The sequence below is a fragment of the Passer montanus genome, unplaced genomic scaffold (assembly GCF_014805655.1).
Source record: "Passer montanus isolate IOZ18808 unplaced genomic scaffold, ASM1480565v1 scaffold61, whole genome shotgun sequence".
Taxonomy (NCBI): domain Eukaryota; kingdom Metazoa; phylum Chordata; class Aves; order Passeriformes; family Passeridae; genus Passer; species Passer montanus.
In genome coordinates this window covers 3,183,254-3,200,431 of record NW_024371149.1, presented here as the reverse complement: position 1 = coordinate 3,200,431, position 17,178 = coordinate 3,183,254, and the positions used below count along the sequence as shown (strand labels likewise).

General features: G+C 37.0%; 1 protein-coding gene across 2 annotated transcripts in view; it reads left to right on the top strand.

Annotated features, from left to right (window-relative positions):
• The window catches only part of ADK (adenosine kinase), a 267,350-nt gene that overhangs the window by 212,875 nt on the left and 37,297 nt on the right, over positions 1 to 17,178 (top strand). For both annotated transcript variants that reach the window (XM_039727315.1, XM_039727316.1), the window contains exons 8-9: positions 9,097 to 9,132; positions 15,203 to 15,317. In XM_039727315.1, the coding sequence (XP_039583249.1) occupies positions 9,097 to 9,132; positions 15,203 to 15,317 (151 nt within the window). The remainder of the gene's footprint in view (positions 1 to 9,096; positions 9,133 to 15,202; positions 15,318 to 17,178) is intronic.

Sequence of the window (17,178 nt, the reverse complement as noted above, 5' to 3'; positions counted from 1 at the left end):
AAGGGCAGTGCCAGCAGGTGGGGGGCAGAGATTGCTCCCCTCTGCTCAGCCCTGATGAGATGTGTCTGCAGTGCTGGGTCCAGTTCTGGGCTCCCAGTGTGAGAAGGACAGGGACTTACTGGAGTGGTGCCACCAAAGGGCCACAAAGATGAGTGAGGGTTGGAGCATCTGTTGTATGAGGAGGGGAGAGTGAGAGCCTGAAGAGGAGGGTCAGGGGGATGTTATCAAGGCACACTAACAAGAGGTAGTAGATAAAATGGAGGCAGGCTCTTTACAGCAGTGGGAGGTGACATGACAAGGGACAACAGGCTCACATTCAGCTACAGGACATTTCATTTAAGCATAAGAAAAAAGCTCTATTCTGATGGTGGTCGAGTGTTGAAACAGATTTTCCAGAAACGCTGTGGAGACTCCATCCTTGAAAATAATCAAAACTGAGTGGTCCTGGGCAGCCTGCCTTAGCTGACCCTGCTTGAGGATGGGGCTGGACTCTGCAGATGATGTGCAGAGGCCCCTCCCCAACTCAACCACTGCATGTCTTTTGTAATACCATTTTAAAATATGTTGGAATCATATGCCTTTAATTTCATTATTTGACTGTTCTTTCAATCTCTGATATGTTTGAACCTGTCTCAAGTTCAGGATGGCTTCTAACAGAAAAATAAACTTTACCAAACTCCCTCATCCATAAATACTTAATGGTCAAAAGCAGTTAAATTCTAACTCCTATGGATTTTTTAAAAATTGATCCAAGAAATTAGCAACTTGTCCAAGATGATAAATAGTGCCCTAGTCACATCTGGAATTAGAATTTAGGTTCTTCACTCAGGACCACAGTGATCTAACTGTGATCAGATTGAAATGTTGTTTTGTTATGCAGTGACCATGTTGTGAGAGGGCTCTGCTGGTACAGACTGAGAACTGGGTTTTTCCTTCTATAAAGTAGCTACAGTTAGCTAAAACTGAAAATTTCAGAAAACAAAATTCATCTTGAGTATTCGTATCTTGAGTACAGATAAATGCATCATTGAATTTACATTAAGCAGCACAGGAATCCTAAAGTCAGCTGGGTTTGAAATTCATTGAAAAGGTAAAATATGTAATTTGAAGATCAATTTAAAACATATTGTTATTGGTGAAGATTGCAGTGAGCAACTTTATTTTTTTGCTAGAGTTAACAAGCAAAGCAAGCCCAGCACATAAGAGTGTGACACAATGATTGCTTTTTACAGAGTTCCCAATGCCACTGCCTGAGTTATAATTCTAAATGGCTGTGCATGACATCACACTAAACAAAGTATATAAAACAACTCAATTTCACTGCTAAAAATACATTAACCTTTTACCAGGACTAGAGAGAATCCTGCTAGATCCTAGCACTTCTAGCAGAGTATCTGATTATTCTCTTCATCTGAAATTGCTAGATGAGAATGTCTAGCCTGATTTCAGGCTAGTTTAAGTGGTTACAATCACAGAAGGCCTCATTGAAAATGATGCAAGCTTTTATTTCTGTTTGCCACCCTCCAGCCAGAAAGGTAGCACTGGGAGCATTCCATGAGTAGTATTAAAGATTCAAAAGACCCCACACATCTTCTATTTTTATATACAAATAAAACTCTTATATTCTAACTATTAATATTTTTGTTTTCATTTTTATTATGTTCTCCTGATTCAATGATATTTAAGGAAGGGGTGTCTTTTTTTCTTCTTTCTCACTTCTGATTTTGATGCATTTATTTTTAAGGTAGAAACAGACATATTTTTATAGAGAAATGGTGTAAACAAGTATTGTTTACTAATTTCATGCTTGTAATATGTGAGGAGAGAGACACATGCAGAGTCATAAGAAGTTCTGTTCTCTAGGTAAGGATATAAGATAGAGATGTAAGTAATAGCACTTTACCCATCATAAAATTTCAAAATGGCTCAGAGGCACATCCCTGCTGCAGCCGTGGCAGACCCTGTAATGGCATTAAGCTCTGACTCAGGGTGATTCTTTCCACAGAAGATTCTGGCAGGAACTATAGTTCTGGTAGTAACCTGAATAGGAGAATAAATAGCTTGAATATTAATGAATTGTACGTGATACAAACACTCCAGGGTGAAACCAAGCAGGACAGGAAATATGTTTCTTTCTCAATTCTTTTCACACTAGGCTTTTTCAGACAAAACCCTCTGGTACTCTGCCAGAGCCCCCTCTGAACACTACAACTTTAACCCCATATGGTATTTATACTTATTCTGATTATTCACTTGAACTGATTCTTATTATTTTATATTTTCAGCTACTGGGTGAAGGCAGTGTGCATATATTTGCCAGTGTCTTCAGTATTTCTGGAGCAAGCTGAAATAATATTTTAGGATATGATATGAATTCTCACTATCTATCCTTCATGAAAAAAATAAAATTAGGGTCTAGTACTGCTCATAAGAAAAGGAAAGTGGGGTAAAAAACCCCTCAGTGTTCCTTTATGATAATCTGCCCTTCCAATTGATGCCAGCTGTGTTTTTTCCAGTAATAACCTGGGAGGGGGGAGATACTTGCTGGTTCTCAGTGTTGATTCTCAAGCTGTATGTGGGGTCTGTCCTTTCTCTGACCATTTTCACTGATCTTCTCTGAAACATGAACAGATTTACACTAATGACTGAATCAAGGATTAGACCTCTGTGTTGTCAAACAAAAATCATATTGAAGCATTACATCCGTGTAGCACATCCCCATGTGTATCGCAAACTTTCTCAGCTCTAGCAGAATTTCACCATGTGTTTCAGAAAATATACTGGGTGGTTCTTTTGTCTTCTGTTCTCAATCTCTTTATTATTGACCCATATTAAAGCAACTATCTCTGAGGAAAAGAAAAAAAAAGGAAAAGCATGAAATTACATTTACCTTTGAGCCTTAATGCCTTCATAAATGGCCATTTTTTAATAAAGGCATATGAGGTTGTATTGCCTTTACACAGTGAAATGTAGTAATAGCTGACCTTAAAGTAATGCCTGTCTAAATCCAACTACAATGACAGAACAGGCTGGATAGGACTATCTACAGTGTTTTGAGTAACCACTGATAGCTCTTCTGCACTGATTGAAGATGAACACATGTATCTTACCACTAACTACAATAAATGTACTGTTGGCACTAAAGGTTAGTGATCCAGCTGGAACTGTGTCCTGTAGACTTTTCATCCATTTATTTTAAGTAGCAGAATAATAGCAGCCACTTGTTGAAATCATGTTTTCAACTGATCAGCACTCTTTAGTGGAATCTACCTCTAATTCCTTAAGGAAGTCATGATTATCATTACCACAGCTTTGACATCACCCCTATTTGCATCACATGGAAGTACTTGTAGTTCTTATATGCTGTTAACTCACCATGTTAAGAACTGTGGATTTGCTGTTTTATCTCTGTTATGTGTATGTACATGAATATATTACTTCCCTAAAATTGGGGCAGGGAATAAAATCAGATTTACCTTAGTTTGACTTTGTGAATCATATACAGGAAAAAGTGGTATAAAGACAGATCATATTGCTGCACGTTCATGGGCTGTATTAAATACCTGATGATTTGATAGAAGAACACTCCACCAACTCTGCCGTGAAGTTAGTGGATGTATTTATGACATCTTTGTTATAATTCAAAGGCAGCAATTGAAAATCCATTGTCCTCCCTGAGCCTTAAGCCCAGGGTCATATTTAGTATAAACTGGCCTGAAGCTGGAAGAGTACAAGATATGGCATGGCACAGCTCACTAGGTCTCTTTTTTAAAAACTAGTTGATCTCCTGCACTGTGACAGGTTTTTTAGGAAGGAAATACCAAAAGGAGGGCACATGGTAATTCGTTCTTCATTACTTATGTTCCAAGAAAATAAGAAGAGCGATTTTAACAAAAGAGAGTATCTTTTTTTTGGCTCATACTCAGATTTACAGGACACAACAGATGCCAGTGAAATCAGAGGTTCTCAGTACCTATGACATTTATAAAACAACGGTATAGGTCTAAAACCACAGAATTGTATAAGAAAGCTCTTTGTCAGGGACAGGGAAAGATGATAGAAGGGACAGACAGATCAAAGGACAAATGTGTCTACTTAAGGAAAGGTGAACTACAAGTCTTAGTAATTACATTACAATAAAGACATACATCTCTATAGTGCAGAGAGACAAATAAAACTTTTTTTTTTGTTTGGTTTTGGTTTTTTGTTTTACAAGTCTGCTCTGCTTTAGGAAATCATGTATAAAAATGTCTGTTTCAGAAATATGAATCTTCAGCACCTACATTGAAGAAAGGAAATTATCAATCTAAGACCACCTTGATTATTGGAGTCTGTCTTCTACAGAATGAAGTTATCAATATCAGTGGGCATCACTTCTACAAAAATCTTCCCTATATCTTTGTTTATTTCAGTTGTCATCCATTCCTTTTAGATAACAGGGTTTTAATGTTAGATTTGTGAAAGTAACTTTGTTGTCACAAGCAGTACAATCTGTAGGAAAGCAAGGGAGGATGCAAAGAACACAACTTTACACCAGGATTAGAACTCAGGAGTGGGAGGAATGGTAGTAAATGATTACACTGAAAAAAAGGAAATTACCTGAGCGAGAAAATCATAGCATTCAGTGTGTTCAAGGAAACAATGTAAATAGAAGAAAACTAACAATCAATACTTCTGAAATGTAAGAAAGGAAGAAAATGTTTAAGAGTAATTTTTAGAAGATTTTAGTAGTTTAGAAAGGCTTATAAGGTACAGTGTTGGAAGTAGTATTCAAATTACAATCAAACATGGTTGTTGCCAGTAGGAACTGTCCCATCAAATGCTGACATAAAGTATATGGTCCTCATGATCATTTATTGATTCTCATTGAGTGAGTTTGCTTTTTTATTTCTTTTTGTTGTTATGCACTCTGCTCTGCCCTGGGCTGCAAGGACCTTCCTGTGGAGTTCCACATGCTCTGTGTGTGTGCAGGCTTCAGGTTGCATTGATTCATGGGCTGGGCTGAACCCTCTGCATCACAGACTTGCTGTGCAGAGAAAAGAGGATGGTATTCCTGCAAATGTGAACAGGGTATATTTTGGGCAAGTCAGGAAGTTTACAGTTAATGAAGTAGGAACTCCCTCAAAACCTGTCAGTAATCTCCCAATTAAAAACAGTAAATCCAGGGGGTACACTGTAATATGTGAGTTGAGGTTATTCTGTGTGATGTTTTCCCTACCAAGAAGGATGGCAGGGGAGGGATTATCTTCAGCGTCCCCTGCATTTGCTCTTTTGTGCAATTATGGGAAATGCATTCAGTGTGCAAGGGTATCATTGCTGTCCTGCTGTTTTATCATTTCTTTATGAGATAATGTTGATTTCGGCAATGAAATGCAAATTTAGTTTTCAGTGCTCCTTTTTTTTCCCATACAAAGGTTAAAATGCATATTGTAGATAATAATGTTGCTGGTGTTTTTGAAGCAGCCTTTGTCAGCTAATTTTGGCAATACATGGTTTCAAATTCTGCTCAGTGCAATTGTGTGAGTTTTATGTTGGCGACATGAATTAATTTTAACCCACTATGCATGTTGTTACCATTTTGGCTGTAATTTGATCAAGTAATCATAAAACCTTGGTACCAACACAAAAAAATTTGGATGTGTCAAGAATATTCAGTATATGGTGGACCTTCTGTGTCTCATGGCAAACTGAACATGCAATTATTGAAGTTGAGCCATTTTAACTCTATAATCATAAAAGTATTCTAACACAGGGGGCTGACATAGGATTATATGTTACTCCTAGGGTTGCAGAGGCTGATGGGTTCTGTGTTTGGAGGGCATGTTTCTGTTTACTTATAAACAAATAGTTTGTACTGCCTCTGATAAAAGGGCTCAGGATTTTAACAAGTCTTGTTAAAATTAGCCTGTGTGTAGATTGTAAACAGTTCCTTTTACTTAGTGCTGGGGCTCAGACAGCAATAAAATACATGCAAGAATGGAAATAGTTTTCAGCTGGCACTCCAACAGCAGTAAAATACTTTCAAGAATGTAAATAGTTTTCAGCTAGCAAGCAAATTCTAACATAACAGCAAGGCCAGCACTAAGGGAAGTTGTCTTTTTTATTGTTATCTCCTTAATTAATCTCACTTTCCTGTGTAAAGTGCTCACTATTGTGCAAAGAGAGGGTGTGTGTTAACTTTGGTGACATTGTGTTACTCCCATTAAGTAGCATTGCACACAGTTTTTGTCAGCATGAGTGTACTTAGGATTTTTTTCCCCAAACAGCATGAGCCAAATGACATTTCACAACAAAAAACAAATCTCATTTTACTTTAGGAGGTGCAACAATAAATTTGCTGTCACAGTTAGTAAAAAGGTTATATAGAAAAAGGAGTGTGAGTTTTTAATACATTTAGTATGAAACAGTGATAAGGTGGGGAGAGGGTTTTATGAAATGTTCTGTAGGCAGTAACAGAAAACAGCTCTGAAAATGCTGAGTTGGAGTAATGAATGAATAATGTGTAAAGTTTATCAAAACTGAAAGAACTCCTGATGTGAAATGAAGCCTCCTAAGAAAATTCTGTTCTGTCGCTGTTTTGCTCTGCTGTTGTCGCATGTCACGCATGAATGAAAATGCTGCATTCTCTGGGGAGCGGTAAAGCTTCTGTGTGGGTTGTTTATTTCCTTAATCCCTCCTTCTTCGTGATTTTCAATGTCAGATATAAAATGGAAAGCCTGTAAATATAGTGATTATCATACTGATTATCACCTGCACCAGGGAACGCCCCGGCTGGCCGCTGTAACCCAAGCAGTCTCCACATGTTACATCCACTTAGACTTTAACCTGACTACTTTATTAGAGCCGTGAAGCTCAGTATGAGGTGCCCTAGGGCTGCACAGATGGGTTCTGCTTGTTTCCTGTTCTCACTGTTATTGTGAATAGATACTAAAAGGTTCTCATCGCTTTTATCTGGTTAATTTACTTTGAACTGTCCCTGGCAATCAGAGCCTGCCTCACATTTCTCAGCGTTTCACAAGCACTAAACTCTACAGTCCAAATGTGTGTTTTGAGCTTTATTAATTTTTTTTTTTTACTGGAAAGGCCTTAATTCTTAAAGAGATCTCGTTCTGAGAGAGGCTGGTTTTTAGGGGACTGTAGGCACAATCCTTACTGAAATAAGCTGCTCAGGAGTCATTCTGAGGTTCACTTGATAGGAGAGAAGAAAATTAAGATTGCTGTTGTTCTTTGGCGTGCTCAGGCACCCTTAGATTAGAGGTCAACTGCAGGAAAATCTATGATTTTATGCTGGCTGCCATTATTCACGTAGCTGGGCAGCAGACCAGGCTAAAAGATGACGCTCTTACAGGAGAATCTGAAGATGAGATACTTTTTAACAAATGTGCAATCATTTATCCTTTCTTGTGGAAGGGCCAGGTCTTCCAAAACACATGTGCTATGCATGGGTGCCCCAGTACAGAAAATTAAGATGAATTCTCTCAAAGTCTCCCACACAAGAAAGCACCACTTCACTGGAACAGTTTTTATTTCATGTACCGGTGTCCAATTTCCTGGCCAGACAATAGTTTAACACAGATGTTAATGTCCTGCTGTATTGGGATTTTAAAGAAATCCCTTAGGACAGATCAGTGTAACTTCCGATTTCAATTGTATGACCAAAAACCTGAGGTTAAAGAAATTATTTGGCTACAAGACATAATTTTTAGTCAATTTTCTTATTCTCTTCCCCCTTATCACTCCCTTATTTCTCTTATTTTATTTTTTTTCTGTGTCACGGTCCCATTTGAGGCTTTCTTGATTGTCTTGCAGTTCTTTGTAAGTGCATCACTACAGAGTGGAAGCTTGCAAGGCTCCTTTTTTCATACGAGCATAGGCTTTGTTAATCACATGCTGGTTTAGGAAAACACTGCATGATATCTTTGAACCCTACACTCCTTCTTGACAGCCGGGCTAGCAAATGTCATTGACTGTGTGATGTACAAGAAGGGATTCAATTGTAAGTAAATTGTCAAAGTGGCTAACCTTGCCCGCACCCAATTGTCAGGACCATGATTCAGTTTTTCTGTCAACATCAGCTAAGGGTAACCCGGTCAGCCTTATGTTTCTGCAGTGAAGCAGCCTGAGGAGTTGTGCTTTTCAGCTTATCACATTTTATTAACCTCAACTTACTGTTGTTATAATCAATTGTACCCACTTCAAATTCTTCTATTGCCCCCAAATTGACAGATCATGTAGGTCCACAACTATGTGTTTTCTGAAGCACTAAAACCTCTCGTAGGCACACTGGCTTGGTTTGGTACAGTAGTTATTTCTGTTTAGTTAGATCAATTCACCATTTTGGCTCAAGTTTATCCCTCTATTAATATTACTTGGCAAAGATAATCTGGAATGCAAGTTAAATCATAAAGACTTCAAGGGTTTTCTGTAATATTTCCAATGTTAAGATAGAAAGTAAGTAAGGGAAAAACATTGCTATTGTCTTCCATTCCTTTGCTTTTATTTCAAAACAGATTTTTAGTTGCACCAATTAATATAAATAAGACATGAGCACATAGTGATACCATGATGTTTCCTCTGTTCTTTCAGGAAAAGAATGTCTTTAAATTGCTTAAAGCGGTGATTAAGACATCAGAATATTTTTAAATGTTCATCTGATTCTACCACAAGGGCCTGAACACATTTAGTGATCCTGATTTTTTAATGCACTGTAGATGACAAATTATTTTTTTAATGGCTTGATAGCATGTATCCCATGAAGTGCCATTCATAAATGGAGATATGATACAATTTCAATTAAAAATATGTCTGAGGGATGTTTCCTAGTCAGGTCCTATCTGCAGAAGTAACTTTCCTTGCTTGGAAAAAAACATATCGTACCTTCTTTATTTGAACTTGTGAAATGTGTTGACATTTTACTGTTGTTGGGCTTGAGGGAAGAGGGAGAAGCTTTTGGTGCGACTATCAGAATTGCACAACTGTATATGGCTATATTGAGATAATCGTGTAAAAGGAAAACTGGCTGAATGAGTTTCAAAATGTGTTATTTCTTCATTATCTAGCACTTTATAATTAACTGTTCTTTTTTTATTATTTCAGGAAGCTGCCACTTTTGCTAGAGAGCAAGGCTTTGAGGTGAGTTAACCCACAATTGCACACTAAACAGATCCTAAAGGTTTTTTTCTTGCTGATAATGAAGTTCTTTTGGACAATGATTGATGTGCTATTATACTCTCCAAGCCTCGCAGCGGTTGCCATGGAAACTTGGCAGTCGTCATGGTTTCTTTGTTCTGCCAGCTCAGTGTTATGACGCACTCTGCTAGGTCTGCACCCAACATCGCCTACAGATGTTATTTATTGAATTTTGAAAAGCCTCTTGGGAAGCCGAGAGGTTGGGCACGGTTTCAAGCTGCCTCTGCAGATATGGGACCTGTCAGTTTGTTCAGTTAAAAAGCTACCTCATTAGCTGCATTACACTCCAGAAGGATTCACTGCTAAAGCAGTGGTGAAGCAACACTAAATAGTGAAATATAACACCGCTTAAATAACTTCAACCCTGCCATATGCGGATTATCATTATGCAAATGAATTTTAGAAAGGTTGTATATAAAATCGTTAGGTACTGATTAATGTAAACCATGCTTCTACAAACAGCTGCTTTTTAGAATAAAGGTAGTGTGGAAATTGTTTCAAAACATACTCGAGTCTGTGTTTTCCATCTGAGCTTTAAAAATGTCTGATCCTCTACTTTCTTAAAGTAAATACTGTTGATTTTACAGTGATTTTCAGAGCTTTTGATTTCCTCTTCTCAAGATATTTATTTGACTAGTACCTCCCATTGGCTGCATTCAGATAGCTTAATCTGGAGAACCATCAGCTATTGGTCTCTAACCAATTCAAACAGGCAGTTTTTAAATACTATAATTAATGTGACAAGGCTTGTGCTAATTTTGCAGATAGTAAGTGATCTTACTGAAATCTAAATTGCAGAACCAAACACACATAAATCCTTTTACATGTTGCTTTTTCACTGGAATAAGAGCCACCTTAATTGATTTGTTTGCAGTGTAAAACAACAGAAAGGAGTTTGACTGCTCAACACCCATTTTGCATAAATAATGGCAGCCGCGCAATTCAAACCGCACTGCTTGCAGAGTGTGCCACTTCTGTGTGTGATTGGTTGCATAGAAAAAAAGAGGGAAAGACTGACAGCTTTTGTTCTACAATTTAGATTTCTTTAGAACCGTACTCCAGCAGGTACATCAATGCCATCACTGTTTTAGTTATTAAAACTGTGGGCTGTCCAATTTCATTTAATGTTTCCCAAATTCACGTGGCTGCTTTGTAGAAATCAAGACTTTTTATCACTGTCAATTTTCATTTGTATAATCTGTATTGTTAGGCATAAAAATACACTTTGAGTTTATGCTAATGAATGAACTTCACAGATGCCTCCAAAATATGAAGCATAAGAAATTATTGGTACCCTCTGGTAGCTAGACAATAAAAAGAAAGGAAGTAGTGTATTAAGTCTACCCATTCTATATTTTTATTGCCCCCTTGAGCTAAAGACTTTGAATGTGCCTGGTTTAAATTCAGCTCTAGTGACAAACTGCTTTTGCTGGTGTCTGCTAACTACCATCATATTAACCTTTCCATTAGTGCATGCTTAGAGATTTTAGCACAGTTCCTGCTGAACATCCTAAATCTGCCACATTTGATTACAGCATATCAGTAAAGTGCACAATGATTATGATCTTATCTCTTATTACTCCCTTGCTTGGCAACGACTCACATGTCAAGTTTGCTGACAGAGATGCATAAAACTTGATAGTGTCCACAGTTTTGTTTTCCTGTTGTGCTGTGGAGGAAAAAAAAAAAAAGACACTGATAATAAAGCATCTTATGAAAAACTTGAAGAGCTTCAATTAATCTTTCAAATAAACCAAGAGAAATTCCCAGCAATCCTCAAAAGCTTGATTTTTATATTGAGAATAGAAAACTGGTAAAGTATGGCAAATTAAAGGAAGGCACTTGATTGACCAGGACAAAAATCAAGAGGATGTTTTCCATAGAAGTGATTAAAAGTTGCTGGTGGCTGTATTTGAATTGCCACCTGGAAAGACTTTTATTTTTTATCAAAAATCTTTTATCGTAGAAAATCAGTTGGTGACTTGCTTCTTTTGTTTAGTTGTTTGTTTATGTTTTTTTTTGTTCTAACTCACAGTAATTCCAACAGCTTTGTATACTAAGTTCATCTTTTACACATGAAATTAGTTCAGTGTATTTGAAACAGTTTTTAAAAAAAAAAGTACAATTAAGAGAATTTCAGTAAAATAAACACCTTTTCTGAAGAAATGAAATCTTGTTATAGGTGAGAGACAACACCTCCATGACACAAATCTGGTCTTTTCTTTGTAAGGGAAATTCCATTCAAAGGCATTCTAATTTTTATGCTGCACCATTCCCACAGTTAGTTTTCCATTGTACTTTGCTGAAATACAAAGTATTTTTGTAAAATCAGTCATGATATTTGAAGACCATTATTTCCTTCACTTTACCCCCTGACCAACACTTATCTGTAATAATAAAAAATAGGACATTACTTCTGATGTTGTCTCTTCCTGAGCATCACTGTGGGGTTGGAGTTTTTTTGGTGAATTTTATGTTCTATGGCATTTTTAAACTTCATATATCTACAGTGTGTGTGTAGTTGTGTGTGTGTATATACATATACATATATATATATATGTATATATACATATATATGTATATATATGTGTGTGTGTGTATATATATATATGCTGTATATTTTAATGACATGTCTAATAATTTTCAAATAACAAAGGCTTCTCAGGTTTTGCTTTTACAGAAAAGTAACTTCCTGTTTCTTCTATGTAGAAACTAGGAAAACAAAATACTACTTTAAACATCAAGTTTAGGGTTCAGTTCTGTCTGTCCACCCAAGAAGAAAACTGAAATGAACCGGACAGTAAATATCTAAGGGGTTAGTAGCAGCAGCCATGCAAAATAACTTTTCTTGTTAGAGGTCTCCTCTAAGTCCATATTCATTGGGGAGCCGTATTAGAGAGAGTTTTGTTACCCTGGACCAGCTTTAGGTCTTTAAGTTAATGAGGTACACTGCATAAGTGCACTGTTGTGGAAGGATTTATGCCTGTTTAGGTCAGGGCTATGGCAGTCCCAGCTACTGGGGATCTGTTTGGAGGCAGGAATCAGAAGACACGGGTTGACAGTGGTTCTGGCATGCCTGTGTCTGACCTGGCTGTCTGGCATGCTTCCTTCACGTGCAGATATCCCACTTACCTGCTGCCATGAATGCCACCTGCCAGGTTTTCAGGTGCAGCATCAACAGGCAAATCATGCTTTAGTGAGATTTATATGTCAGCTATGTTAAATCAGATTCAAGTATGTAAGTGGGGACGTGGGAGAATCCTGTGAATTTGGGGAGTGTGTAGAGGCTTTAGGACCACAAACCAGTGCAGTCTTATCATTCAGCCGTGTCCATAGACACAGGACGTGTAAGAAAGATTCAGTAAATGGGCAGGTAAAAATCACTGCAAAACAAATATTGTACATTTTGGCTATTTATTCTGAATAGAAATCAGAGATGACAACATTTGATGATGTTTGCCTAACAATGAAATAAGAGGCATTAGTACCTCTGCAGTCTTCAGCTGTAAATACTCACATAGTCAACACTCACATGAAGCTCTATTTTATTCTCTTCCTTTAAAAAAAATTAGTATGGGAAGTAATTTTGGTGAAAAATAGTCAAGTTACTTTTCACAGAAGACACTGTTCAATTATTTCTAAAGTCTGCAAAATCAGAAGTGTCCAAACTTCTCTGTCTTGAAATTTCTGCTTTTTAAAATAATTACCTTTTTGTCCTAAATACATTCCTTCTACTGTTACATGCTTATTTAATTCTTCCTGCAAACATATGTGCTTTTTACTTTTTTTCCCTGTCTACATTATTTCATCCTTACCATCACTGTTCACTAATCTCTTTCCTTGGGGTCCTCTTTTCTTCATCTAAGTTAATCTTTTTTCTTCCTTAAGCTTAAGAAGTCATCTCTTGATCATGCCATTTTCTCCTATTATAACTTCATCATTTTTCTTTTAAAATTCATCGTGCCCATAAATACATTGTACAAATATATTCAAGCTCTTTGATTTCTGCGCTTGCTTTGCTCCACTGAAAATGTGCCTAATAAAGTCACTAGTAGCCACTTCCTACTAAGCAAAAACTAAACACCTCTCCCCTGTTTCCTTTGATCTTCATGATGCTTTATTACAATTTCAAGCTTGTGTATCTCTTAATTACCAAGGCCTGAAGTAGCTCCGAATTGAGGTTAACCTCCTGTGGCAAGGCTTTGGCAAGCCTGTGAATTACCAGGCTGGGGGCTGCATTCTCCATCCATCCCATATTCAACATCTTGTGCCACCAGCTGATACCTGCTGTTCATAAACCTCTTAAAAATTCAAAACAGAAGAGCAACAATTTCAATTTTTTTCTCTGTCTTCTTTAAGAGACTCCTTGCCTTCTGAGAATTAGTGGTAAGATGGCTCCTGTAAATGTGCTCAGTTCTGGTAGCAGACATTGCCTTCTGAAAGCTTTATTAGCTGTCTAAGCAGGAGGAGGGAAGAAATAACACAAGTGAGAGTATCATATATGGAAATGAAAAGTAGGACAGAATTTTTAAAAGAGGTGAAGAGACTAATAAATAAAAGGAAATTATTTTCATGTTTGCCAAATGTATATAAATCCATGGGTTCACTGACTACCCAGGTTAGAGTAGGAATTCAAGGGAGGCTGAAAGGTAGGTATTTTCACATAAAGGGGTGCTGGTAAATATATTAACCCAGGCATATTCTCTGTCTATTAATAGTAATTGTGTTAAGGAGTGAGTTTGGATTCATAACAAAGAGCACAGAAAGCAATGCAGAAATTATTATTATGTTTTCATATATTCAAGGCTAGGCCATTGCTATGTTTCACTACAGCTCCTTGTATGAAGAAGAAACTGGGCAAAAAAGACAGTATTATTTAACACAGATGTGAACAAAGTGGGACACAGTAAATAGCACAGAGAATAATTGCAGTCATACTTACTCCTTTCCTAATATTAGAAAAATAGAAGAAAAAAATATATCTGTCAATTATGGCAAGAAATAAATTACACCAAAGTTAATTTGTAGAACACACTGACTTGAGTTAGAAATCTGAGAACAAAAGTTTCCCATATAGCATTATAAAAGGGTTTGTTAATACAAATAACACAAATACCTATTATAGATTAGCTTGAAAACCAAGTCAATTAAAAATTGAAACCCTTTTGTTTCAGATTGTAGGGCAATGGTGAGAATTGAAATTATAATATTCTGGTGACAAGTAGTGTTGTTAGAGTTTACTGCATTGTTTGAAACATTCCAAAATTGTTGATGTATAAGACACTGGATGAATGAGAGATTTGGTTCAGTCTGCCAGGTTCTCTGTTCCTAGCTACATGCAGAATAAAGTACAATGTCCTTTTAAAACAAAGATTTCTGAAACTTTTGCAGGTGAGCCTTCCTTCAGAAAAATTGTTATGTTCTGTGCCCCACTGAATATGCCTTTTGCCCTTTGCTTGCCTGCATCTCAGTTGTGCAACCAGCAAGTGGGAGCTGGGCTGCACACCCTCTCAGGGGTACAGTGTGCAGTTTGCTTGATGGCATCAGTTACTGTAGGGAACTTAGAGAATGTATTTGTAAACATGTTGAAGTCAGAGGTGTTACAATAGTATGAAACCTGGATAAATTGGATGAAAACCAGGTTCAGAGTTTATCCAAAGTACTCTCTTACCAATTTTATTTTTAATTTTATGATAGGTATGGTTAGAATCCAGTCAGCAGCAAAGAAACCCACTAATTGCTCATTAAGAAATGCTCTGTAATTCCTTTGTTAGCTTTGGAGTTTTGCAGTGGTTGGAATAGCTGAACTATCATTATCAAGATTAAAAACAATAGTCTCATAGTACTACATAAGCCCTTAGGAGAATGCCCTTTTTCCTTTTAAAAATCTTCCTCTACTGACAGTAAAGTCTATTTTATACCTAGCTGTAAGAAAATAAATCTTTGATCTGCTAATAAAGTTCCCACCACTCCAGTATGCTGTAACAAGAATTTTCTTTCTCTCTCTTAATAGACTGAAGACATTAAAGAGATAGCCCGGAAGACACAAGCCCTGCCGAAGGTGAACACTAAAAGGCAGCGAATTGTTGTCTTCACCCAAGGCAAAGACGACACTATATTGGCTACAGGTATGCTTTTCAAATCTCCACTGTCACTCACAGTAAAGATTCCGGTTAATCAATTACAAGTTGAGGTTTTACAATTTTCAAATGGTAGTCAAGCATTTGCCTTTTGATGTTACTCCGTGTTTCTTGTCTTTTATGCTTTTAATTGTTCCAAGAGTCTGAATTTAAGAAGCTATTATTTCACAAGAATGCCTGAGAATTTAGTTCTGAACATTTTTTTAACATAGATTTAAAATATTGATGCAGTTGGTTTTACTCAGATTTTTATGACTTGAGATTTTATCTGTGTAGCCATCTTTGCTGCAAACAAGAATACACTGTGCCTGCTGAGAACAGCTGTGCAACAGTGTAGTATATTTAAACATTTGCAAAGAGGAGGAAGTGAAATCCAGTACTAAGTGAATTTCCAGGCTTTTTTTGCTTTGAGCAGAAAGTCTCACTTTAGCTTTTCTCAGCCGTCTGCTCTTCAATTCTCAAAAGAGTACGTGGGAAAAAGGTGTTCTAGCAGGGATGCAAGTAGTTTCTGCTGTCTAAATTGATGATGTACGACGCACAGATTTAAGCATTATAAACATGACTGCCTACCTTTTGACAGTCTCTTTAATTCTGTCCACCTCTGCTGCTAGACTAAATAAAGCTATTAAAAACATGTGCTGTGGCGAGCCATTTTAGTAGCTCATTCCTTCACAAGGTGAGTTATTAGGCTGGGCTGAATTCCTCCTTTGGAAATCAAATGAAGTAGAGGAAGCTTTGCACCTGGGGGACTGGTGCTTACTCATACAATATTTGCCTCAAAATCAGAATTGGCTTCAGACTGTGGATTCAGGGCTATGCACTAAGCAGGTATGTCACTGCTATAAAGATCATTCCTAGCAGCAGTTTGAATTATTTCTTCAACAGTTTGCTCCTTCCCCTATTTTGTTAGCTACAAACTGTTTTAAAGGAAATAGATACCAGTCACCGAGAGTTGGGTATCTGTATTGCACTGATGATGATGGAAGTGTTCCTTCCACAAAGTTACTGCCTGATGTGAATGGCCCATGTGGAGGCACTCCACTTGAGTATTGTACTCTTGACTGAAAAATAGCAGCATAAAAATGTTTTTATACATGAGCTAGTAATAATGTGGTAAACCTAAATCTTATGTGTAACCCTCCTGTGCTCTTATTTAATTTTCACTGAGTACTTTTTTTATTCTTCAAACTGGAGTTGTTAACAAATCCATTAATCCTTTCTTTGATATTTTTACAACCGGGAGCTTATTTGAGGACTGACACTTGCTAATCTTAGCTGTTTGTTCGCTATGAAATGAACTTAAATTAGAGAATGCACTTTATATGCATGATAAATGTGAGATGGATAGAGACTGTATGCAATGGTGTCAGCTACAAAAGCAAACATGATAAATGTTAAGGCAGTTTTGAGCCGTGGGATAAGCTATTCAGTGCATAAGCATAGCTGAATCTCTTTGCTATGTTGTTATTCATGGCAGCCAAATAAATGTCAATAATAAAAGAGAATTAAAGATTTTCATTTCCCAGAGGCAGTCCTCTAATACAGCTTGATCTTTCATTTCATTTGTAATTCGTTCTTGTGTCAGGATGCAATCATTCGCCAGGCTCTGTGTGTCATGTTAAGTCATTTAATAATGATTAAGAACATAAAAATGTTTGGCCTGTGGGGCAATTCTCGAAAGATATACCAATTTGTTATTGTTTTCCCCCTTTTCCTTTGGTGTGGACCATCTTTTTCCCACCTCCTCACATTAAAATAATAATGAAAGAAGGAAAATGTGTCCCTTAGTTTAGCACATGATATTCTATACCACAGGATGGCATAGAGTGCTGCTAATGCACTTAATTAA